The 27,933-nt window shown below is 43.2% G+C and overlaps 1 protein-coding gene across 1 annotated transcript; it reads left to right on the forward strand.

Annotated features, from left to right (window-relative positions):
• Nucleotides 1–41: 41 nt before the first annotated feature.
• On the forward strand, nucleotides 42–27,541 carry RAB11A (RAB11A, member RAS oncogene family). The gene is made up of 5 exons (XM_075858308.1): nucleotides 42–216; nucleotides 12,484–12,679; nucleotides 13,177–13,370; nucleotides 25,054–25,134; nucleotides 26,753–27,541. The coding sequence occupies exons 1-5, from the start codon at nucleotides 177–179 to the stop codon at nucleotides 26,890–26,892; spliced, it is 651 nt and encodes a 216-aa protein (XP_075714423.1). The 5' UTR covers nucleotides 42–176; the 3' UTR covers nucleotides 26,893–27,541.
• The last annotated feature ends 392 nt before the right edge of the window (nucleotides 27,542–27,933 follow it).

Here is a 27,933-nt window from a genome sequence, read left to right on the forward strand (position 1 = left end):
AGATGGCGTCGCTTTGCTCCATTGAACCCGGAAGTGCTGCATCCCTGTTTCCGGTTGGGACTGGGCGGAAGCGTTGTTCCTGTTTCAGGGAGGGGTTCGGTCACAGCCGGGCTTCCTGGAGATTTGTCGGTTGTTGCCGATAGCTGCAGATCCGGAGCACTACAAGAAGCGCCAGCATGGGAACCAGGGACGACGAATATGACTATCTGTTCAAAGGTAGTAGCGGGAGGGGCGGCAGACAGTCGCGGGGGATCTTGGTTTATAATGGCGTCGGGTATGGGGTGCAGATGACGGATTCTTGGCCGCGGGGATATAACGACGAATGCGGGGGTTATGGATGTGGTTTGAAGCAGAGACCCCTGTCACTGTACAGAATAGGGGTTGACGGGGGGTGGATTGCGTCAGGGCGAGGTATGATGAGACGTCGGGGTGCAGGCAGCGAGAGGAGATCGGTGTAAATGTAGAGGATGCAGCTCACTAGAGGGAAGATCCGCAGCCTGGGCCGGGTGTCAGCGGCAATGGCTACTACACAGCAGCGCAATATATCATATACATTGTGGAGAAATGTTATATATGTGTATGAGAGAGAGATTATTGTAATAAATACATATTCAGATGCAGCAGGGCTGAGTTTGTCATTTGGCTCAACTTATTGTCAGATTCTGATGTGATATGTGTGGTGTTATACAGGACTGCAGGTAAACCTACTTCATTAGTGTTCAAAATGAACAGGTGAATGACAAATTGAGCTCTGCTACATCTGTATACATACGGTTTGGATGCCGTAGTGCCTGCGCTGTCTCGTACAATGCAGCAATGTCAGTCAGAGTAGGCCTCAGCTGAACGCAGTAGAGCGCCTAGGAAATCCACCATACCTGGAGCACACTGCACTGCTGGTTATTAACCCCATGTTACACTGGTAATTCTCTGCTAGGTTATCCTGGTCATCCACGGGGTTAATCAATCACTTGAAGTCTGATGTCACATCCTAGAGCAGTGGCCTGTGGCTCTCCAGCTGTGGTCAAACTACAACCCAGCACGTGACCTGATAGCCGCAGGCTGGGAGCTGTACTGTAGTAGCTGGCGGGTTGTAGGTCACTTCTTTAGAACAGTGGACTTCAATCCGTGGCTCTTCGGCTGTTGGGAAACTGTGACTGCCATCATGTGTTGTAGTTTTACACAATATATTTATATAATGTGTGTGTGCACACCCTATTCATACTAGTATGTATTAGTGTCCTCACTTCCTATGAAACATAACCCGTATCTGATGACCTTTCTATCTGGTTTCCTCCCAGGAACTTTTTGGTGTTATTCACTGGTATACTCTTCAGTTACCCACAATGCCGATTCCTGTCAGGCTTTTTTCCTATTTCCTCTGAAAAAAATAATGAGGAATGAATGGGATCTGAATGCATAAAATTCATATTCCTGCACAAAAGTGAATGGATAAGCGGCTAACCGAAGCTGACGTTTTAGAAAACCTAATTTTCTCTCCGATTCCTAGTCTAACATCTACAATGCACTTAAAAATAAATAATCGTCTCCATTCCAGCACCAAAAGGCCCCATTCACACGAGCATGGACAACTTTCAATGGGGCCGTTCACACATGCGTGAGTTTTCACGCAGCGACAGTCCGCTGCGTGAAACTCACTCCTTTTTCAATATTGGTGCGTTTTTCCGCATCTACGCGCCCATTGATGTCTATGGGTGTGTGAAAACCACGTACTGCACAGGGATGTACATCCGTGCGTGATTTGCGCACCAATTCGATTGAAAATAAAATAAGATGTGCTTTGCGAGTGCGTTAATAACGCATGCCACTCGCACAGCAGACTGATGCATAACTCAACACACGGACCAGATTCACAGGAGTTTTTTTTACGAGCGTGAATCTGATATGCCTGTGTGAATGAGGCCTAATGCAGGTGAATAGTACAAGTGAAGTTGGCATGTCCGCAATACATGCTACCAGCTCTTGTTATATAGAAGGTGACCATCTAATCTCAAGAGGAAAGTGGAAGTCCAGGTGGTCACCTATGGCGGCCGGGCCGGTTACTAGGCTACCACATGCATAGGTTTGGGGATCATCCTAACATGCTCGGCACTTGCATAGATTATTTCTTACGGATAGTGGATGACTCAGTAAGAAGTATTGTAGGATACGCTGGGTGTCATTTAAGTTTGCCTTTAGGACCAAATGGAACTTTAAAATACGTTGGTCTCCATACTCGTTTTCCCACCTGTAATATTTTTCTTTTCCTTCAGGGCCATTAAGGCCTAGAACCTTTTATTGTTCCCTGTTATCAGTCATTTGAGGCTGACTAGTGGGATTACTGCCAGAAAGAAACACGCCAGGGACTGTGAGCACTACATTATATCACCCGTGATTTCAGTTTCGTCAACCGGAAGATGCATTTCTTTACATATGTGTGAATAATATTAACTTGTATTATAAGCTGTCATCTTTAGGTATAGCGCTCCTTCAAATACCAGGTCTTTTGGGGGGAACAAACAAGTTTACATGTCTACTTTGTGTCTATATTACATATTAACGCTGACATACTGTACGTTTTGCCTGTCAGCCACTAAATGGGGCACTGAACCGAAGGCCTGCGATTCACAGAGCTGCTAATAAATGTATGTGGAGGTTCCCCTAACTGGAGATGAAGTAGTGATCATGGGGCACACGTTGTTCTGGACTTCCTGTTCCTAATCCCATTATAGAACACCACAGTCATCCTCTACCCACTCTGAAATGGCTGATAACAGGGATAATAGATTGCATATACTTGCAGATAAGAGCCGTTACATCTAGTGTCCCTTTTAGTGAGTAAATGTCCTATTGTCTGTCACGCAGGATCAGTGCAGCGTTGTGCTGCCGTGTCACCCGTCACCTCCAGTGCGGCTTAATAATCGGAGAAGTTTGCCTGTAAGGGGACTTTGAGCTGAGTTGTGTTCAGGGTCAGTAGTCGGAGCGCAGTGTGACCTCTCAGGAGTCAGGAATGTTGGGTGGGGAGTGGGGGGTGAGTACAGACTTGTACCAGACTGCTATTTATTTCTTATCACTGTGCAGTCCTCCAGACCTCCCAGGTCTTCTGTTCTATACATATAGATGTCTGGTGAGTGGCAGGTTATGTATTACATACTCTCTGCTGATTGACGCCATGTCTTAAAAAAACTCCACAAAAAAACTCTTCTAAATGTGGCGCTGCAGGAAACGTCTTCAGTGCATTTGCGATGTATTGGAAACTAATTGGGCCTAGTATGTGGTCAGCCTTGGTGCTGCTTCTGGTAATGTACATTGCTCTTATAAAGCCCTGTTCACATTCATCAGATTTGACGGAAAGAAAAGCTTTGCATGCAGCGCTACTCTTCTTGTAAAAATGACAGGCCTTATTTTAATACAATGTCATCCGTCGTATAACAGAGCCAGGACTGCATTGTGGTTTCTGTTCTAAACGTAAACACCACACCACAGATATGGAGAGAACCGTATATACTTATGCAAAATGATCTGTGGCCAAGCATGCGTTATGTGCTAATACCCTGTATGGTGATATCCAGGTAGTCCGTTAGTGACATCACTAGTCATTCACCTATACAGTTCAGTATGAGCACTCAATGTAGTGGTGTTTCACTTTAACGCCCGTTCACACGTTCCGGATTTGACAAGGATTCCGGTGGCGATTCCTTGCCGAAATCCACATTAAATCTGTCTCCAATGCAAGTGAATTAGGTTTCCGTAACCCTGTTCACACAGAATAAAAAATATCTGCAAATTTCTTTCCACGCTACAGAACAAAATAAGTGGCACGAAATGCCTCTATTTGAATTCGCCTCATTGACTGGGGCTGATCGGAGTGCGGATCTGTGGCAGATACCCAAGTGTCAGCCTCGCAATTCTGCCTCCGATCCTCTAGTATATTCCTGACACGTGTGGACAGTCTCAATTCACTTTTAGGCCTTATTTACACAAACGTATAATATGTACGTGCTACGCGTGTGTTTTTCACGTGCGTCGCACCGACTTATGTTAATGAATGGGGCCGTTCAGACTGTCAGTGAATTTCACGCAGTGTATGTGCGTTGCGTGAAACTCATGACATGTCCTGTCCTATATTTGCCCGTGTTTCGCGCTGCACGCACCCATTTAAGTCAATGGGTGCGTGCAAATCGCGCTCGGCACATGGAAGCACTTCCGGGTGATGCGCGCTACAGTAGTAAAAACGAATGAAAACATAAAAGCACCACGTGCTTTTCTGTTTTGTAAACATAAAACCAGAGTGTCATCATGATGCCGGCTGCGCGAAAATCACGCAGCCGCGCACCATATGCTGATGACACACGGACCTTTTGCGCGCGCAAAACGGACATGTCCTTGTGAATAAGGCCTTAGGGTAAGTCCACACGTATCGTAAACACTTCGGATTTCATTGCGGAAAATCGGCAGCATAATACAGTAGCAACAAAGTGGATGAGATTTGAACAAATCTTATCCACAAGCTGCGTAACAAACCCGCCGGAAAAAAACGGTCATAAATTGACCTGCGGTGCGTCTTTATAAACCGTAGCATGTCCATTTATGCTGCGGAATCGCTGCTTTTCTGTTGCGGGTTTTCCCCATTGAATTCAATGGGGAGATAAAACCCACAACAAATAGCGGATGTTGAGCTATTTGCGGGGTAAAGCTGCGATTCCACCGCGAAAATCTCAGCTCAGAAAAAAAATAAAATAAATCTACGCTTACTCAGATCTCTATACTTCTGCATCCAGCCCAGGGATGCAGCGGTCACATGGGATGAAGCATCACCCTAGGATGCCGGGCTGCAGGATGTCAAGAGGGATGTGTCGTCATGACTACGGGTAAGTATGTGGGTTTTTTTTTACACGCTGTTTTCCGTAGCTGGCATTCCGGACGAAAAACTGCATCACAATTTGGTGCGGTTTTTTGGCCGGAATTCCCTTCGGGGACCAGGGCGGATGCGCTGTGTACTTTTATGCAGCGTATCTGCCCTGCGTGAACATAGCTAATTGCTTGTCCACACGTAACGGAATTGCTGCATATTTTCCACCCAGAATGGCAGGAAATACGCAACGGAATACGGTAGCAGCAAAGTGGGTGCGATTTAACAAATGTCATCCACACGCTGCGGAAATATTCTGTCCAGAAATTCACCTGCTGTGCATAATTTTTATTCCGCATCATGTCAATTATTGCTGCAGAACGTGGTCTGATTTCCTGCGTTTTTCCCCATAGAAATCAATGAGGAAAAAGAATTCCGCAGTGAACTACAATGTACTGCGACATTTTCTCTGGAAACGCTGCAGAATTTCTTATGGGGGGGGGGGGGTCGAAATTATATCACAGAACAGATCTCACCATCACACAGCCCTTGAAAAAACGCACCAAAAAACTGCACCAAAAATCCACAATATTTTCTGCAGTAAAAAATACGCATGAAATGGTGTGGACTTCTTGCAGCGGGTCGTCTGCTAGTTGATGCGTAGGTGCTGTGGATATTTTCCGCAGCGAATCCGTTACATATGGACAAGCCCTTAAAGGGAACTCCCCAGAAAATACAGAGGTCAGTAGATGTCCAGCAGCAGGGAACCCCGCTAATCATAAGCCAAACCCCTCTACTCTCGTACACTAGGTAAAGTGGTGGCTGTTGCAGTCCTTATGACCCCCATTCATTTTAAGGCTGGATTCAAACATCCAGTTTTTATTGCCGCCTTTAGCCAAATGCAGGAGGGGATAGAAAAGAGAGGAGACATTCATTTGTACCTAAAAGGGAAGGGGTTGCCCACGACCGGATAACTCATGACCTATCCACAGGATAGGACATCAATATATGATCGGTGATGGTCCGACACCTGCGCCGATTAGCTGATCCGGATGTTTTGAACGGTAGGCAGTAGTTGGACCTTGAAGCAGATGGCGCCGTACACTGCATAGTGTCCGTTCTGCAGCTCTGCTCCTATTCTGCTCCGCTATGCAGTTGTTGCCATCTGCTTCCATCTGCACCCCTTGCTTTGGGTAACAAAAAACAAAACAAAAACATGCATCGAAAACTATGTATTAGGCTGGATTCGCACGCTGCGTTTTGCTGCCTTTTTCAAGGTGTTTTAACAGCGTTTTTTAGGTGGTTTTCGGTGCGCCCAAATGTTACCCTTTAAGTCTGTAGTGAAATATAAAATGCATTGCACACAAACTGCGTTTTGGTTTGCAGCTTTTTTTGAGGCAATTTTGTGGTCAGTGGAATTTTTTCCCGAACCTCAGCATTCTCTGGTTATGGTATTTTTCCTATAGGCTTCTCTATAGGACTTCATAAACGCCTTAAAATGCAACAAGAGTTTTTTAAGAACGCTGGCATTTTTAAGCATGTTTTTCTTGCAGTTTAAATTGCCAGAAAAATTCTTGGTGTGACGGAGGCATTAAGGGTATGTGCACACACACTAATTACGTCCGTAATTGACGGACGTATTTCGGCCGCAAGTACTGGACCGAACACAGTGCAGGGAGCCGGGCTCCTAGCATCATAGTTATGTACGACGCTAGGAGTCCCTGCCTCTCTGTGGAACTACTGTCCCGTACTGAAAACATGATTACAGTACGGGACAGTTGTCCTGCAGAGAGGCAGGGACTCCTAGCATCGTACATAACTATGATTATAGGAGCCCGGCTCCCTGCACTGTGTTCGGTCCGGGACTTGCGGCCGAATTACGTCCGTAAATTACGGACGTAATTAGTGTGTGTGCACATACCCTAAAGGGAACCTATCAGCGGTTTTGAGGCATTATAACTGCTGACACGGTGCTTTTCCCATAATCATTACTTATCATCTATCTGCAGAATAGGTGATAATATCTGATTGGTCGATCATGAGAACGGGCTTACCTTGCCGTTTCTGGGAACCCCGTAGGAATGGATGGTCAACCAAGCTTCCATGGGGCTGCTGAGCGCCATGTTTGACTTCCCCCATAGTAATGAATGGAGCAGTTGCAGGGCATGTACCCTGCTGCTACATTCCTATGGGGCTCCCAGGAGCAGCAAGGAGTCAGGATTCAGCGTAAGATAAACACTGGGATAGAGAGAGAGATTTTCATAGCCTTTAAACTTCGGTTTCTCTTCGTAATGCAAGTTGCATGGCTGAGACATTTGATTTCCCCCGACAAATAGTCGCAGTTTTGCAATGAGATTATTGGCCACACGGTTTTTACAAGTGGAACAAATATTTTTAACGAGTTTCACCTGTAAAAACCATGTGACCAAAAACCGTATAGCAAAACTGATGCGGCAAACTAGCGGCCCATGTGATTAAACCCTATTCACACCTGTTCAGTGTTTCTAATACTTGCTATATATTCTTTAGTTTATCATCTTGGCTAGTTTCAGAGTTTTGTTTCCTTTCTGCTGCAGTTTGCATGTCATGGTTTTATGTGTTATTTATGCTTGAAGAACTATTTGTTTCTATATTTGTCTCATGAGCTGTTTTTTTATTTAATTTAACTCTGGTCAAAAAGTCACCAGTAAATATAGAACCTTGAATTATCAAATTGTTCAGCCACCTCCTAAGTGGACCACACGTGCCTCAATTCCGACTATCAAACCGCGGAGGGATGAAGCGAAGCAGAGTTTCCATTACATGTTGTAGATCTTTGACGATATAAACTGACCTTATTCTCTCGTTCCCATACAAGTCGCCAGGACTATTCACACATCCGTTATTGTGTGAGCCTGAGCCTGTTGCTAGGAACTTACAGCAGGCCCTATTCTGGTTTGTTTTTGACATCTGTGTGCTCTCCGTTTTTCACTGATCAGTTGCTAAGAAATACAGCGAAAGAAAAGTGAAACCAGGCAGTGCTTGCAGAGGAGAAAAACGGATGACACACGGACGCAACAGACAATTATATGCATGAAAAAAACATTTTTTTTGCGGCCTAGAATCGGACACGCTCGTTGTAAGGCCTTGTAGAGATTGGTCATTCAGGGCTCTACCACTTGGTGACAACCCCTCTTGGATTTATATCTGGTGTCCTTCTTGGTTGTCACTCCAGAAAAGGTGACCGTAGAGGACAAGGGAAGCGCTTGTGTTTACTGGTGAATTTTTCAGTTAAAGCGGATTTTCTCTGTAATATTGATTTAGGTGTAGCCCTCTCTGGAATAGATACGACGGGTAATAATATTTTTTTATGTCCCCCTCCCCCACCCCCTTCTACTGTATGGAATGTGGGGCAAGTTGTTTCCTTGTGCTAAGATGTGACTGGAGCTCTGAGCTCATAGCCGCGCTGCACCTTTCTGTGTGGGTGTCATCACACTGTTACTTAAGGGATTCACGCAACACGCCCTGTGAAATCCCTGAAGTCTTTTGTAGCCGGTATATTGCGTCACAGAAAACTTTCACCGCAAGCTATGGAGAGTGATACGTGTAAAACCCAGTGTTAAGGGCAAGAGTCGGGTGGCTCTCCTTATACTATACTACATTATACTATATTATACTACAGTAAGCTCTTGGCGGCGCCATGTTCTTTAGGACGTCTTCCTTTGATGCAGTGAGGGTAGAATTGTGTACGTCCTTGTCTAGGAGATCTCCGCACACCTCTGTAATCTGTTTACGTGTACACTATTCTCCATACATGACTTCCTCCCATTATTGAATGGAATGTCTGACTCTTGGCAGGACAACGCACTTCACTGCTCTGTACAGCACGGGCCGTATAACGAGCAGCCCTAGGGGTAAAATGAGCGAGCTCCCTCTAGATTGTCTCTACTTGTCCTGGCATGCTTGAATTTCTGTTGTGGGCTCACTCACTCTTATCTTTTCTTCTTGGCTACCCTGTGGTGTAACTGTAGGTTTGTCTCCGGACCTAAAATCAATCCCTTTGTAGGAGAGAGAGAATGCTGCGGTACTAAAGTCGGCTGCTACTGCATACCTTTATCATGAGTAGGTCCAAGATTGGGGGGAGGGGAACTGGAATGAAAATTCCTCTCTAAATCTACCCTGATAACCCAAAATATGCCGGGTTGTTTATCGTCTAAATTTCGTCTATTGCTCAGACTCAAAGCCCTTTTACAGGGGCCAATGATCGGCCAAACGAGCGTTCATATCAACACTCGTTTTCCATCATTGCCCTTTAAACTGTGCAGCGATCAGTCAATGAATGGGAATACGCTCGTTTATCTGCTGATTGCATCTTTAATGCAGCAATACATTTTATTGTTGTCCCTGTGTACACAGGGAGATGTGATGCAAATGCATGGGGTCAAGCGATCGTAGGAACCATCGCTCGTCCCCATACAAGACAGACCATTGCGCCTTGTGAAAGGAGCAAACGAGCGCCCATCCATGAGCTGTCTCGTTGATCTGCCCTCGTTTTTAAGACCCATATGGGCCAGTGTAATAGGACCTTCAGTCTTCTGTACTATTTTCGCACCTGCAAGTCCACAGGAGGTTAATCCCAAGGCTGCTCCGACTACTGGAATTGTGGAAAAGGTTCAGATTGAGCAATACTGTCAGTGATGCAGACTTTGGTGCAATGTAAAAACTGTCGTTGATTTGATCGATGTCTGCAACAGATTTTTTAAAAGTCTCACAGCTCATAATAAATGTCTTCAATATTAACAACTGTTGTGAAACGGGCTCTGCGCTAGGTCTGACTTGTCGTACATGTTCTCTTGTTTTATACATTGACAAATCTGTCTGATAGCTTCTACTAACAAGCCACGCCAATGCCACACCCCTGAAATTTAGTGTCGGCTCTTTGATCAACATTGGGACCCACGTTTGTGGTTTTTAAAGTGGTATATCTGCCCCTCTGTTTTTGATGTTAACATATGCCTGGCAGTGGGTGTAATAAATGTACTTTTTAATTGCGGTTTGTGCGTTGGATTCAGGTGTCCAGTCAGGTAAAGGTTAAACACTGTGCTGACATAGACCTCTCCCTTTTCCTCCCTTTTTGAAAGCATTCAAGCTTGCTGAAGGGCAGGTCTCTTTCAGACGTCATCTTATTAGGAAGTGTCCCAAGAGTAAGGAGACCTGTCGGACGGGTACACCTGGGTGTATGTAATGACTTCTGATCATGATGCAATGCTGATTCACCATCGGGCAAAACTATTCCCACCCTTCTCTCTGCAAGTTCTCTTTTAGGCTAAGTGTACAGAACTGGAATGTGTGCAGATGTGACTATCCTTTCCCTTTAAGACAGTATCAGAGTTTGTAGAACTGCTTCTTTACTGGAATCCATATGTAGAAACGGGACATGAGATTACAGTTGGTTTTCGTCACCGTTGAAGCCAATGGGCAAAATGTCCCTGAAGAACCAGAGACAGGGCAGAGGGTGAAAAGAAAAAACCAACATACGTTCAGATTCATTCACACCACGTCTGCGGTGCCCGGTCAACCTATACGCTAACAAAAATCTTCAAACCTATACACTGGCATGCCCGTAGACTTTTAGGCCTCATTCACACGAGCGTATCAGATTCACACGCATGAATCTGGTCCGTGTGCGTCGCGTTATTCACGCACTGGCAAAGCACTCACGCATGTGTGAATAGCCCCATTTAAAACAATGGGTCTGTGTGCTGTGCGTTGTTTCAACTCACAGCACCAGCACAGGGACATGATTCAAGCTTGTGTGAATGGGGCATTACTGACGAGAGGGTTCCCTTGTGGAATACATTTGTCCAGTATACGCCAGGATTTTGCAGCCCCAACTGTGACAAAAAAAATCAGTGTACTGTACTTTCCAATACAACTGTATACAGTTCTATACTTTTTATTATACACTCAGTGGCAGACATATTCAACTGTATGAGTAAACAGTTGTACAAATCTGGCCATAGGTTCAGCACTACCCTTAAAATATAAACTCCAATTGTAGTATAAATTAAAGAGGCTCTGTCTCCAGATTATAAGTGTCCTATCTCCTACATAATCTGATCGGCGCTATAATGTAGATAACAGTGGTTTTTATTTTGAAAAACGATCATTTTTGAGCAATTTATGAACCATTTATATTTATGCTAATTAGTTTCTTAATAGAAAACTGGGTGTGTTTTTACTTTTTACCAACTGGGCCAATCGGGGTCATACACTTCTCATTGTTACAGCCCAGCTTCTTTCACTGCACAATCACACTGGAACAATGAGAAGTGTATGATGCTGATTGGTCACTGATTGGTCAGCGTCTTACACTCCTCTGTACAACGCCCAGTTGGTAAAAAGTAAAAATACACCCAGTTGTCTAATTTATAACATTTCCATGTGCTGGCCACTAGAGGGAGCAGTTCCCAAAACTGCAGCATGGTCAATGTGGTAAAGCAACCTCATTGCTTTATGCTGCAAATTTGGGGTAGACACACTCGCTCTAGTGTCCACACAGAATCCCCCCTCCCTTATTCTGGCTAGTGCCAGGAGAAGGAGGGGTTTGAATCTTCAAACCTCCTACACTGTGTGCCGCCATTTTCTGAGCGACTGCACAATGTAGGAGGATTAGATACAGGGCTCAGCAGACCGTATAACACGAACATAATTACCTGCTCCTGCCGCCTCTGCTCCTATTCCTTGCGCCTGAGCATATGGTCGGAAGCTGCGGCCGGAAGTCGTCATCTTACTGTCTGGCAGCGGCTTCCGGTACACGTGAAAATGGCGCCGGATTTCGCTCTGCGAACGAGCTTAGTTTTGGTATGCGTGGAAGCGGCGCATGCGGCGTTCCCACACAGACGGTGTACGCTTCGTAGAATGGAACGGCTCCCGTTCACATTCTCTATGGGGTTGTATGTGCCGTATTCCATCTCTGTATGTGTCGTTAATTGACACATACAGAGATGGAAAAAAAATAATGGCAGCCCCCATAGAGAAGTAAAAGTAAGAACAATGTAAAAAGTAGAACATGAGAACACAAATAAATAAAATTTATGTTCTCATATTAAAAGCAATATGATAAAAAAAAAAAAATCATGACACCTTCCCTTTAAGTTTTACCAGTGCTGGATTTTTGGCCATGTTCACATGGGGCTTTTCCTGATTTTTTTTTTTTTTTTTTTAAAGGGGGGGGGGGGGGCTTTCATGTGTTACTATGGTATACATCACTTTGTTTAGCTGTCACCAGCAACTTGTAATTTAGTGATCTCCCGTCTCATTTCCTCATCATAAAGAATTATACTGTAAGTGTTAATATAATTAGAGTTTTTTTTAATAGTCGCCTTTAATTTCACATTCTAGTTTCTAGTTTTCGAGTATCTGCACTTTCCAAAAACTTTTGATATGTCGTAGAGACATTTAGAAGTTTTGATCGGTGGGGGTCCAGGTGCTGAGACTGCCAACATTGCTGAGCTCTTCTCTTTCAGAGATAGTGGGGTCTTAGCACCCGGACCCCACCGATCAAAACATTTTTTAATGTCTCTGCCATATTTATTTATTTTTTCTTATAGTACAATCATTTATTGTTAAAACATTTTTCCTCCTTCCTACAGTGGTGCTCATTGGAGATTCTGGAGTTGGAAAAAGTAACTTGCTGTCTCGATTCACTCGCAATGAGTTTAACTTAGAGAGTAAAAGCACCATTGGGGTGGAGTTTGCCACAAGAAGCATCCAGGTGGATGGGAAAACAATCAAAGCTCAAATATGGGACACGGCTGGACAGGAACGATACCGTGCAATCACCTCCGCGTAAGTCATCCATATGTAATAGGGTTGCATAAAACCTGACTGTATATGAGTCCGAGCCCCTTCAGGGAAAAAACAGCCACAGGCAATTTTCACTAAGGAGCAGTAGGGGGGGAACAGAATATATTAAGAAGCTTATTAAAGAAGTTGTCCCAATTGCATTAGGACAAATGGATGTTTTAGAAGGGGAGAGTGTCTATGACCACCCATTGTCTTTAATGGGAGCTGTATAATACCACATTCCCTCTTCAGCGTCACTGCGGTGGAAATGCGTACAGGCTGGCAGCATCCCTTAGTGATAACCAATGACTATCTGGGGTTTCACCAGCTGGACCTCAGGCGATCAGCTCAATTTATGAGGAGCTCTTGGCCTAAAGTTTGTTGTCCTGATGAAGCTTGCTTCTGAGATAGTGTCATGCGCATAGTTTTGAATGCTGTAATGTGTTCTCTCTCGTTCTCGTCTTCACCCATGTCTGATTTTTTTTTTTTTCTTCCTACAGGTATTATCGAGGCGCTGTGGGTGCTTTGCTGGTGTATGATATTGCCAAGCACCTCACCTATGAGAATGTTGAAAGGTGGCTAAAAGAGTTGAGGGACCATGCAGACAACAACATAGTCATCATGCTTGTGGGCAACAAGAGCGACTTGCGTCACCTGAGAGCTGTGCCCACCGATGAAGCCCGAGCTTTTGCAGGTTATTATCATTGTAGCATGTTACCTGTCTTCCCATGAAGTAGTTATGTCATTGTGTTCCCTCAAACTTACAAGAAGATAAATAGATGTGAGGTGTTGCTGGGTTCTACACACCATAGTGATGGGCATGTAGCCATGTGATTTCATATACATCTGTTAAAAATGAAAGGCTCCCGTCCCCTGACCATTACATGCATATAAAACCCTTTCTCCTACCATGCGTATAGGGTCTAATAACGTCCGGAGCTCTGGATCTATTAGTAAACCGTCCATACAGTACATTTCAGGCATGCCATGTCTGCAGAGCCCACTTCCTGTAAACTTACACAACATAACTGGCATTTTACATAAATATATTTCTAGGCTTCTGCTCTGCTGCTAGCACTTCCATGGAAATCGCTTGTTTTATTTGTCATGTGGCTTCACTTGCTTTTTGACCTACATGTGATCATATTCTTCAGTCCGTAGCTTTACAACAGAAGATCTTTGTGTCAAACTATAGAAAAGTTTAATTCAAGTAAACAGTGAAGTTTTACATATATACATTCATCCATACGTACTCTTACACTCCTATTTCAAAGCCATTTACAAGCCTCCATTTAATTCTTGTTAAAGCGGTAATCCGGGTTATTCGATTTGATGGCCTGTCCTTAGGACCGGCCATGAATATTGGGTCAGTAGGGGTCCAGCTGTCGATCAGTTGTCGGCAAACCCCACTGATCAGCTGTTTGGAGGGGCCACGTCGCTTGCATGAGCGCTGCAGCCTCTTCATTGTTTACATGGTTCTCCTTCCCAATCTTACTTGCATGCGCCGTTACATTTGTAGCGGCCGTGCAAGGTATTGCACAATTCACGGCTGCTACAAAGAGAACGACGCATGCAAGTACGAACGGAGGGGAGAAACGTGAACAATGAAGAGTCGGGCCCCCACAGATCTAATATTGATGGCCTATCTTAAGAATAGGCCATCAATTTTAACCCAGATAACCCTATTAATGCTTACATTTCAATACTATTTTACAGTATGTTTGTCGATATGGTAGGTTCACAAAGGTCATATTATTGTAAAGCCTCATTCACATGATCGTGTCCGATTTATGTGCATAAAAAGCACAGCATATTTCTTGCATTTCAGGTCAGTGTACGTTGCGTATGGCATCGGTGTGCTTTGCGTGCGAGCACTTCCTCTTTTTTTTTTTTTCTTCTCTGCATTTGATGTGTGAAACATGGACCTCACACGGATGTCGTCTGTGTGCTGTCAGTGTTTTTCACGCACCCATAGACTTCAATTGGCAACGATGTGCGCAAAAAACGCACCAATATAGGACATACAGTGAGTTTCACGCAACGGGCAATTGCTGCCTGAAAACGCACGCGTGTCAGAATAGCCCCATTGAAATTAATGGGTCCGTATGTTGTCCATTGTTTTAACGGACAGCACATGGACAAGGATTGCGCTCATCTGAATGAGCCATAACTGTTCTAGTAATGTTTTTGCAGTACGAAGCAATTTCTCATGGATATTATCGTTTTACATTATTTAATGCTGAGCAGGTTATGTTGTTGTACATATGTTGAAGGGGTTGTCCAGTGTTTATTTGTTTGTAGAATAGGAAATCATAAGTTTTTCTAATATACATGCATTAGGGAGTCTGTTCTCATATCTTTAATTTACCAGTGCGATAACGTCTGTCTAAATTATGGATGCACGGTGCATCGAAACTTCGATAGTGTTTCGATACTGTGTATCCCCAAACGGTTCATTACCATTGTTTCATGTATTTTGATACTAAGCTCTGCAGTCGCACAGCTCAGTATAGTAACACATGAATGTATGAGAGCGGGGCTGCCGCTATGTAATACAGTCATTGCCCCGCTCCTGAGTCCTGACAAGTGTGCGGCGTCAGGATGATGTGATGCGGCCAGCGCTGCACTATTGAGCGGTGGCACTGAAAACCGAACATGGCGGGCGCACTGCAAAACACCCAAATGGTCTGTCTTCAGTGCCTGCGCCGCCGCTCATTAGTGCAGCGCCAGCCGCATCACCTCATGCTGACCGCGCACTTCCTGTCAGGAGCGGGGCAATGGCAGTATTAGACAACCGCAGCCCCGCTCTATAACGGCCGAGATCAGAGAAACCTCTCATCTCCACCGCTATTCTCCTGAATGCTGCGATCAAAGCTGACTGGAGCATTCAGGGGAAAATGAGAAGGGGGATGCCCCTGGATTGCGTGTCAGGGAATTCCTGTGATGTGATTGCAGGACACACCATATATGGGCAGACAGCCCAGGGTCTATTAAAGGACCCCAGGGCTGTCTTACCATATTTCCTGTTAGGGCATACTTAGGTATGTCCTAACAACTGCCTATGTACTAGACATACACAGGCTAATCTGATATATGCCAGTACATTAAAGTTTAAAAATACAGTAAAAACAAAGTAATATTAAATGTAAAAAAAATACACATACACCTTTTTTTACAATAAAGATTAAAATAAGTCTCAATACATAAAACATACACATATTCGGTATTGGTGCGGCCGTAGTAACCTTCACAACAATTGTTTTGCGTCTTATGATGTGTACGCTGTAAAAAACAAAAACAAACTTCTTTCACTTATTAATGTGGGGCACGAGGTGTTATGAATTTAACCTCCATGTGCCTCACACTAATAGTAATTAACCCCATCATGTACCTCCCACATTAACACATTATGACTGAGAAACATGATGGGGTTAATTACTATTAATGTGAGGCACGTGGAGGTTAAATTCATCATCACACCTCGCGCCTCACATCAGAAAATGGAAGAACTTTTTTTTAATTATTATTATTACTGTTGGCAAAGTATCGTTTTGGCCTCAAAATCGCAATACTACACAAAGTATCAGTATCAAAGTCCAAATTCTGGTATCGTGACAACCCTGGCGTAAATCATGTGACCCCTGGCATTAAGGTAACAATGTCCAGGTATCTAACAGGTTAATAGTATTTTACTATGAGGTATTTCTACCTACAGCAGAATATTGTCAGTATCTGTGTATGAGCAACTCTTCCATTATCTCCTCTGTGTGTGTTGTGTTTTGCTTTTTTTTCCCCACAGATAACTTTTGGCCCTGTTCACATCTGCGTTGAAGGCTTCTCTAGTGGCCTCTGTCGCATATCCGGCAGGGATTACTAGAACCATTGGTTCCGTTATTACCTAACACACGAAGCAGATGGGAACATAGCCATAGAGACAGGCAGACATTTTATACAAGTAAATAAACGCACAGTGAAGAAGATGTTCATCATTATTTCACCATTAGCCCTATTCACATGGCCCATCGATGTGTTCTCTATGTGGCCCCGACACGTGTCATGTAACCCTATTTCTAACTGCATGTTAGGGGTCGTGTGTGTTCACGTGACTGACTATGTTTAGTCCTGGTTAGTCCTTGGATGCATAACACAGGACTAATCTGTGGGCTATATAATTCTACTGTGGAGAGACAGGACCCTACCACACTGGTATAAGAAATATACGTGGGCAGAATTTATAATGCATGTATATTAGATAGCTGTATGACTTCTTATTCTATAAATACATATAAAAAGGCGGGCGAACCCTTGAACTCTATTCCCACACTTTGCAGGGACAACTATGATGATTCCCGCTGGGCATTGTCTCATTCTGTATTAGTTCTGGTATTCTCCGTTTCCCAGTGATGCAATAACCAGTAGTCTGAAAAGTGATCATTCCTCTTCATTGTTAATCTAGTCTGAAGCTAGAAAGGAAGAACACGTTATACGTTCGGCATCAAGACATTTAGGTGGAATGACCATTAGATTTTCCTCCTTCCAGGTTGACCGATGTTGAACCCTATGCAGGAGCAGAATTTAGTGTACAGGTTTTTCAATATTTTGACAAGTGATGTCTTGATAGGGTTGTAAGGGAAAAAGTGGATAATCTTTAAGGCCTCTTGCACACGCCGTAGCTGTGTCTCTGGTCCGTGATTACGGCACGGACGGGCCACGGTGTGTCTTCCGCAGGCCGTCCGCAATCATTGACCATGCACACACAAGATGCTCATTCATTTCAATGAGCCCGGACCGCAATTGCGGACCATATAATGACGTGTCCTATTTATTTATTTTTTGAGGTCCAGTCTTCGGGCAATGCACGAACTCTGGAAACACGGTCGTGTGCATTGGCCTATAGGTTAGCATGTGTTTTATACTTTCCGCAATTGCGGATAGTATGTGGCCACAAAACCACGGTCGTGCGCATGACGCCTTGGAGCATCTGTGCTCGCTTGCTCCACAAATCCATCTGGTCTCCGATGCTTACGTGAAATGCAGGTACACCTGTACATCCATATTTAGAGGGGTTATACCTACATAGGACCTAACCAACTAAGACCAGATGGGTTACTGCACAGCAATGGCCACAACTCCGGCTCATAAGTAACCCCTTAATCTGTCATATTTACTGCAGTTGTGATTGTAATGGATATTGCAGATATGGACAACAAACAGCAGGGCTGGATTATATAATGAACAGATATCCAGGGGGTGCACCAAACTCCCCATCCCTACCTATGAAGTCTCATTAGCTACCCGCAGGCAGAAAAGCTTAACATAATTGTGCCATCTGTGTCTGCCCTGTTTTGGGGGCATCTATGTTTCTTATGCATTCCTCCTATATAGCACTTCTGTATTTGCTTTATCATTTAGGCTCTTATATTTGGGAATTGTATGTCGCTATTATTTAGGCACCGTGTGGTGGTATTAGGCAATGTAGCACTTTTATTTGGGCACTGTTATGGCACGATGTCCTCCACCAACCTTAGCCATACTAAAGAACATTTAGACTGTGATTTGTCCATGTCACGGTATTTCTAGCATCGTCGCAAAATACAGAGTGGGTGACCGATACAGAATTCTTGTCGTCATTTATGGAAATATTTCTTAAATCTTACTGCAATGTATTCTTGAGTAAATCTAGATTTTACATTCTCTCATAAAGAGGAAGTGCTGGTTTATGTAAATCAGGAGGGCATGTCCCTCCTATAGAAAGCTTCAGCGAGGCAAAAATATATGGCCTGATGTCTGCTTTAAAACCAGGGAGGTGTGTAAATGAAGAGCTCACCGTATATACAGAGCAATGGTGTATAGAAATGGCTATTTGTGCTGGTTTGTAGCCCGGTGAGCTCGGTGTTGTTTCTACAGAGGCTTTTTACTTCATTTATTCGGGTGCTAGATTTCATTCACTGATGAAGCGTCTTTAGTCTGGGCCCATACATCGGATTAACCCCTTAGTGACCAGCCCATTTTAGGCCCTAATGACCAAGCTATTTTATTTGTTTTTCTATAGTCGCATTCAAAGAGCTATAACGTTTTTATTTTTTCGTCTACATAGCTGTATGAGGACTTGTTTTTTGCGGGATTAGTTGTGCTTTTTAATGACACCATTTTTGGGTACATATAATTTTTATATTAACTTTTATTAACCTTTTTGGGGGGGATTATAAAAAAAAAACTGAAATTCCGCCATTGTTCTATGCGTTTTTAAATTGACGCCGTTCACTGTGCGACGTAATTAACATGTGACCTTTATTCTATGGGTCGGTACGATTACGGCGATACCACATATGTGGAGGTTTTTTTATGTTTTACGACTTTTGCACAATAAAAACACTTTTGAACTAAAATTATTTGTTTTTGCATCGTCTCTTTCCAAGAGCCGTAATTTTTTTATTTTTCCATCAATGTAGTGATTTTTTGGGCTTGTTTTCTGCGGGACGAGACGTAGTTTTGAATGGTACTGTTTTGGGGTGCATGGGACTTATTGATTCATTTTTATTATGACTTTTTTGGGGGGCAATGGAAAAAAATTGCAATTTCGCCATAGTTTTTTGCGTTTTTTTTTTACGGTGTTCACTGCGGTTTAAATTACATATTAACTTTATTAATGGAGTCATTACGGTCGCGGCGATACCACATATGTGTACTTTTTTTTTTTTTTACACTTTTACTAAATAAAACCACTTTTTATGGAAAAAAATGGTTTTATTTATTTTTTTACTGTACTTTTTATTAATAATCTTTATTTCACTTTGATGACTGATTTTATTAGTCCCACTAGGGGACTTTACTGTGCGATGTTCCGATCGCTGCTATAATGCTCTGGTATACTTCGTATACCAGAGCATTATTGCCTGTCAGTGTAAATCTGACAGGCAATCTGTTAGGACGTGCCTCCGGCGCGTCCTAACAGGCATATGTCCAGGGCAGACCTGGGGGCTTTTATCAAGCCCCCGGCTGCCATGACACCCCATCGGAGACCCGCGATTGCATTCGCGGGCTGCCGATGGGTGACAGAGGGAGCGCACTCCCTCTGTAAACAAAGTTAAATGCCGCGGTCGCTATTGACGGCGGCATTTAACGGGTTAAACGGCCGCGATCGAAGTAAACTTCGATCGCGGGCGTTGGAGCAGGAGCTCAGCTGTCATCAGACAGCAGAGCCCCGGCTCCTGCCTGCACGGGAGACCCGTGCAGGACTTAGACTATGCTGACGTGAAAAGGCGTCAGCCTAGCCTAAAGCCCATTAGTGAATCACGTAAAAAGGCGTATTGGTGGTCACTAAGGGGTTAATGCCATAGTTTTGCCATAAGCGGATGGATAGGCAATGTTCGTTTAACTGATATAGGAACATTTCCTATTCCTCTTCCACACAATCGCAGCAAAAAGCTCACGTCACATACTAGACTCTTGGTTCATAAAGGGAGTCTGTCACCAGAATGTCCGTATTAAACTAGTAACAGTGTATTGTAGGGAAGACTAACCTGTTTCTAAAGTTTCTTTTCAATTTCTGCTTACTTCCTTCTTTGTAGAGAAATACGTTTATTAACTTTATGCTAATGATTATTTAGGTGCAACGAGGGCATCACCGTTGCTCCTAAATGCTCTTACGTCGCTCCCCAATTCAGCCACCCTCCTTCCCTTCTTACATTGATTTACAGGGGCCAGGCAGCTTAATCGGCGCGTTCATGCCCGGCCCCGTACTGTCTGTAACGCGCGTGTCCCTGCTCTTTATACACACACAGTAATTGGATATACGTATATATCGTATGTATGTATGTATGTATGGACACACAGATGTATTTGAGAATTTGGATAAAACACAACGTCTCAATGACTTACTGTACTTGACAAAATCCAAAGTGGGCATACTGACATCAGAAACGTATCTTAAAGTGGAGCTAAACGTTTGACAAACTTTTGACATGTCCTAGTGTCATGTCAGAAGTTTTGATTGGTGGGGGTCCGAGCACTGAGACCCCCACCAATCGCTATAACGAAGCAGCTGAAGCACTCATGTGAGCGCTCAGCCGCTTCGTGTCTGTTCGGCTTTTTCCGGAAATCTGATGTATCGGAGTACTGGCTCATAGACTTTATATTGAGTCCGTACAGATACATTTATTTCCGGAATAAGCCGAACAGACATGAAGCGGCTGAGCGATCACACGAGTGCTTCAGCTGCTTCGTTATAGCGATTGGTGGGGGTCTCAGCGCTCGGACCCCCACCAATCCAAATTTCTGACATGTCACTATGACGTGACAGAAGATTGTCAAACAGCTACACGTTAAGCTTTATTATTATTACTTTATGCAGGCGTGAAAACGTGTCAAATGCTCCAGCAATTTTGTGAAGCGCTATTTAAAATACAGGTGTTTGACGCATTTTACACATTTTGTGAGCGATTTTTGCACGTTTTTTACTTGAGAAAGGTCCTGTTGAGAGGACTGAAACGTAGCATTTGACATGGATCAATAAACCACATTTTCTATTTTGGAACTACTTTTTGAGTGCTGCGATTATTTAGTTGTTGGTATATCTGAAGGACCGTGTGGATTATGGTCAAGTTCGCATGGCACCCTATGCTTTATCTTTTTGAAGTGCTGATTTTTTTCTACCTACTATATACACAGTGGATATAAAAAGTCTAAACACCCCTGTTAAAATGCCAGGTTTTTGTCACGTTACAAAAACAGTTCAAGATGAATAATTTCAGAACTTTTTCCAGCTTTAATGTGACCCATAATCGGTACAATTCCATTGAAACATAAAGTGAAATCATTTAGAGGGTAAAAATTAAATTAATTAAATATGCACACCCTTACCTTTTTGGGTAGAAGTCTATCAGCATGGCACAACTTGACTTGGCAATTGTTGTCCACTCTTTGCAAAAGCGCTCCAAATCTGTCAGTTTGCGAGGGCATCTCCTGTGTACAACCCTCTTCAGGTCACCCCACAGATTGTCAATGGGATTCAGGTCTGGGCTTTGACTGGGCCATTCCAAAACATTGATTTTCTTCTGGTGAAGCCATTCTTTTGTTGATTTGGTGGTATGCTTTGGGTTGTTCAGTGCTCCAAAGTCCTGTTTTCCTATGAAAGTAAATGTTGCCTTACATTTGGAAATCTCGGTCCCAGAGTCTGGGGGAAGAGTGGAGAGGCATCAATCCAAGTTGCTTGCGGTCCAGTGTGAAGTTTCCACAGTCAGTGATGGTTTCGGGGGCCATGTCATCTGCTGGTGTTGGTTCACTGTGTTACATAAAGTCCAGAGTCAACGCAGCCGTCTACCGGGAAATTTTATAGCACTTTGTGTGTTTTTGTTAGGGCCGGACAGGAAGTAGATGTATTTCGTGATTTGGATCCACTAAAGCTCTCTATGATGGATATCAGAAGTGCAGTCTCGGATGATGGATCATTCTGCTTGGATGCACAAAATAACAAGGGACTAAATGGGAAGTACTTCAAGGATCTGTGGAGTCACATGATGCGTCACATGCCTCTCAGCCAGTCAGAATCTCTGAAAAGTATCATGTTGTGACGGTTTCTGAGTTTTGAAGTGTCATGTGATCATTTCTAAACGGCTAACTGGCTGAAGACTGACTCCACACAAAACTAAAAGGCTTTTTTTTTTTTTGCTTTCTCCCGCTCCCACTCAAAAACATAGCTGTACTAGTACATGACATTAAAGAGGCCTGTCCTAGTGACAAGTCCTCTTTATGCCTTATGCACATGGCTATATTAGCGGTCTGTGTTGTAAGAAGATGTAATACGAAGCATACAGCCTGTTAGGACCAACATGGAGGCACTACGGGTCTGTAATACGGACCCATAGGGATACTGCGTTCCGCCGTATAGGGTCTGTGTGGACAGATTTGAGACCACTCTATACTCCTGGAGGACTGTACTTCCATCAGTATGCACCCATTGATTTTAATGGGTGTTTATTGCTGTAGGAAAAATAAACCTATTGCTGTGCTTTCTTCTGGCAGTAACTGCTGATCGGGTGGATGGGGATCACCAGTGGGACCCTTCACATTCGGCTAAACACCAGGGAACCTGCAGTCTAAAAACTGGTGAATTTAAAGCTACCTTATGTGGAATCCCACTTTTCAGAGACCTCGCCTCACACAACTTCCCGTTTAAGCATCTTTTCTGGAGATCACTTCAATAATGCCTCAGTTTACATGAAGGAAACTGCCAGCAAGCAGTAATAAACCTGCTGATGAATCACATTGACAGAGCAGAAAGGAAGAACCCTTACACCTCTCTATCCACTGTGCACGCTCCATATCCGGTGACTTTTCACAGTAACTATGCGTCATGTTGTATTCGTGCTCCCCGTAGGTAATTTCTTATTCGTCCGCGTGGCTATCTATCGTCATTCATTCTGGTGGCTGCAGTCTGATAAATATTATTCACCTCTCCCCTTTTATAGATCCGGTTTGCTCTTTGTCCCCAGTTTAGACATAGAGGAGAATATTTATCAGTGTGTTAACAGTCATCGATTTGTAGCAATTTCTGTGACGTATCATAAACTCTACTTCACAGGACCTGCACACCTCGCCATAGTCTTCTGCGGTGTCAAAAGCCGTGTGGTTAAACCATGGTTTTACAACAAATTGCCCCAGTTTTTGTTCACTGTTTTTACAGGCAACACAGTTGTTTGTAATGTTTTATCTTTACAACCCATGCATCAAAAACCCGCTGTAAGGGCCCTTTTACACGGGTAGACTTCCTGCCCAGTGAACGAGTGCCAAACGACAATACATCATGGTGATCGGCGCTCGTGCTCCATTTAAACATAGCAATGATCAGAATGTATGGGGACGATCGGTTGTTAATCTGAGCCTTTGTCCCCATATATTTGCATCTTGTCGGCAGCATATCAGGGAGGACTGATACCTCATGTGGAGCAGAAGGGCAAACAAGCGACCATATTTTTTGGGATTTGCATGAAAGATCCAATCAGCCCGCACACAAGCTTATTTGCTGACTGATAGATGCCCTGTTTACACATCGGGAACAGGCGTACGTACAATCATTGGCCTGCGTAAAAGGGCCTTCATTCACCACATGGGTATTGACAACATGGTTATTGACTGTGAGGCACACATAATTTTTCCTTTGTTGCATACACATAGAAAATCTCCTGGCATATATATACACCTAATGTATACCCCCGATGTGTGCAACAGTTGCATACAAGACTATACTTTTTTTTTTTTTTTTTTTTTATCCGCTTCATTTTTTTTTTTTATTATTAAAAAGCAAAACATACAAAAATTTAACATCCCTCAATTACCCCCTCACCCAGGGACAAAATAGAGTACAGAACCACAATGTAGGTACAAAATACAATTGTGGATATTTACAATGAAGACTGGAGCTAAAAGGCATAGGCAAGATAGGCCAAAATACATTCTCTGCACATAACAGTAATCGTAACCGTTTTATCTCTGTCTAGGCAATATGCACCATAAATAATAAAAATCTTCTAATAGTTCAAATATCATCAAATAGAGTTCTTTGGAGAGGGGAGACCAGGGGTATCTCTTCATGGACCCCAGATATTTTAAAAAATATTTCTTTTTTTACATGTTTTGTATAACCCCCTTTAGAGTCTAATTATAGTATTCATTATTGTAATAAATTCTGATGTAGTAGGGTTCGTGGATCGAAGCCATTGCAGGGCAATTCACTTTCTGTCCTGGTAACTCTTTTAAATGTAGAAAATGTCAATTTTTGTAAAAAAAATGTTTGCAAAAAATGTTGCAGCTCGTAGGTTTTCAGAGCCCTCTTACGTCCGTTTTGAAGATGCAACACATTGGTACAGCTCCTCTTTAGTGTGTACACAATTTGGTGTTTTAAATGAGTTATCCAGGATTTTAATATTGATGACCTATCCTTAGAATAGGCCATCAATAGTAAATCGGTGAGGGTCTGACTCTGAGCACCCCGCCGATCAGCTGTCTGCAGGGCCGCGGTGCTTGTATGAGCGCTGCAGCCTCTTCATTGTGTACATAGGTTTCATTCCTGTTCGTACCTTCACTCGAAAGGGACAACACTGCAATACCAGGCACAGCCGCTACGAGAGTAACAGCGTCCGCTAGTAAGAACAGCCTAAAACCCGATGTAAACCATGCAGAGGCTGCAGCAATCTTACGAGCACCGCAGCCCCTTCAAACAGCTGATCGGTGGGGACGCCGAGACAATCTTACGATGATGGTCTAAGGATAAGCCATCAATTTTAAAATCGTGGTTAACTCCTTTAATTGTCCAAAGCATGTATCCATGTATTAGCTGTAACCCCTTGTTTAATGCTGTTTTAAATCTCTTGTTACAGAAAAGAATGGTTTGTCCTTCATTGAGACATCAGCCCTGGACTCTACAAATGTGGAGGCTGCTTTTCAGACTATCCTGACAGGTGAGAAATGGCTGCAGTTTATCTGACCTAAAGTTTTGTGTGGTAACCGGTCCTTATGGTCTCTGATAGAACAGCGGCTGCATTCACTGTACCCACTTCTGTAACATGGCGGCTATGAGCACTACTTTTCCCTGTGATGTAGGCCAAAGACTTTCACTATGGTTTTTCATGAAAGAAATGGCAATGTCTTGGGGTATAGTGATTGGATGTGCCTGAAATACTATCAGCGTCTTTCCAAGTATTGCAAAATCTTGTCTCTAATTGAATGAATTTGTTCCACTCCTACATTCCTACCTAAAATAAGTTGGCTCTGTCCACCGCCAATATTTCCAAGGTCATAAGATAATGATAACAATATCGAGGTTGCTGGCGTCACGCTGTGTATGCCGGATACTGGCTCTGCTTGTGTGGATTTTCTGATTCCTCATAAATCCTACGCTAATGGATGTTCGATACCACTGAGATGATATGCTAAAGACGTCTTGGTGTTATGGATCAGTTTTATACATCTTCCCTGGATACTTGTAAAAGTTCCTAGTTGTCTCTTTAAATATAAATGTCTGCACCTACAAGATTACCACAAGTAGGCTAATGTGGCTGACGGCAATACAGTGATCACCTATTAAAAATAGGACTTTTTGACTGATGGAAATCTGGGCCGTGAGTTGGACATTTTACCAGGCCATTTGTCTTTGCACCGGTTTGTTATTGGAGTCAACGTCTCCCATGTATATAATGCAAGTGCTGCAATGGGAAGGGGTTTTATGAAGTGTATATGGCTTCCTATACTATTGTGCTTCGAGGAGATGTCATAGCTTTACTGAAACTTTGCACCAGGGTCACAACCACCTCTCTGGCAGTTGATACCAAGCCAAGAACCATATCACTGGCACTTGGCTCCTGAGTCCGTATCATATAACAGTCACTTGGCACTACAGTCTGCTATGTAGAAAGCGACTTCACTCAAGCACAATATCATTGCTACTTGGCATTTGAGCTTGAGATCCATATTCTTATAAGTGTTTAGAATAATTTTGTAAAAAAAAAGATAAGAAACATTCTGCACTATGTATTGGTAAAAACGTCCCCATAATGCCACTGACCTACCCACTCCGGGCACTGTTTGTTTGGTCTCAAAGTAATACAGGCCATAGACCGCTCTTGTCCCTCTCCCCCATAAATATGCATGTTCAGATCATCCAAGTGTATATGTTTAATTCACTAGGTAGAGATGGCCGAGCGGCTGCCGGGCACCTCTGGCATTGTTCTTACAGGGAAATAATGAATCGAACGTGTTAATATCCAACCCGCCTTATCCTTCTTTCCCAGATTATTTGGCAGGCGGCATAGACATGGGATTGTCTGTGGATTTAGCCAAGAAACATCTCATGTCTAAGTCCATCTTGATGCTTTTCAGTTGTTGCTTGTCATTGGTCCACCATAGTAACCTCTTGGAGCCACATGAGGCGTACGATCCATGATCGGGAAACTCTGACGTAATATGTTCACACTGTGACATGCACTGTATCCTTTCCGTCCTCCCCTTATTCTATCTGTAGCCACGTGTCCTGTGCTGCTGTTCTTCCACCATTCTTATCTGCCTCCATTTCTTTTTCAGAGATTTACCGCATTGTTTCTCAGAAGCAGATGTCTGACAGACGTGAGAATGACATGTCCCCCAGTAACAACGTAGTTCCCATACATGTCCCACCCACCACTGAAAATAAACCAAAGATGCAATGCTGTCAGAACATATAACGGCTGCTGCCTGCAATGTGTCAGGCCTTGAATCCCTGTGTCCAGCTCTGGAGGGGCCAGGCTCTGTACCTGTCCAGTTCTAGAGGTGCCAGGCTCTGTATATTCCCCACGTCCTGCACTGGACTCTTTGGAATTCTTCTTTTTTTTTTTTTTTTTTTTTTCTCCCCCTTTTTTTTTTTGTTAATATATTTTTTTTGAGTGTATGTGTGTAAGAACTTTAATTTTACTATTCCATCTGGATTTTTACATGTCTTAAATTCTTATGATTTTCCAAATTCCTATATATTAAAGAAACAATCTAATTCTTTCTCCTTCTCTCTAACTTTGCTCTGCCTCCTTCTTCCTCCTTTCTTCTCTAAAGATAAGATGATTCCAGGTCTGCCCTATTCCCCACCTCCTCCTCTTCTCCACTCAGAGATGTCTGTATAATATATGAAATAAAAGCATGTTGTCTGCTGGAGGCGTATTCTCCTCATACCTTGTGACTCAACAGATCTTTTTTCTGTTTATGGGTTGTTTTTCTCACTCTAATCTAGTAATAGGTAATGTCACTTGTATGTCACTCATTGCTAGAACTGCTGTTTTGATCTATAGAAGCTACATGGAAAAAAACAGGTGTGATGTGTAATAAAGTGTTTATACTGTTAAACCTTCCGTCCGTTTTTCTCTTCGCGCTCTGCTCTCAATCTGAAGACATTTGACAGTGGTAATGAAACGACATGTTTTATAAACATTTCTATATACATGGAGGTTTTGATAAATTTCCTGACCTTAAGCTGAACACAACCAATGTAAAATGTGTAGGAACCTGTAGCATCTTAAATAGGCACACCCTCTATTAAGAGGCTCTGTACCACATTATAAGTGGCCTATCTTGTACATGATGTGATCGGCGCTGTAATGTAGATTACAGCAGTGTTTTTTTTTATTTAGAAAAACGATCATTTTTGACGGAGTTATGACCTATATTAGCTTTATGATGAGTTTCTCAATGGACAACTGGACGTGTTTTACTATATGACCAAGTGGGCGTTGTACAGA

This window comes from Rhinoderma darwinii, chromosome 3 (genome assembly GCF_050947455.1).
Source record: "Rhinoderma darwinii isolate aRhiDar2 chromosome 3, aRhiDar2.hap1, whole genome shotgun sequence".
In the NCBI taxonomy this organism is placed as follows: Eukaryota; Metazoa; Chordata; class Amphibia; order Anura; family Rhinodermatidae; genus Rhinoderma; species Rhinoderma darwinii.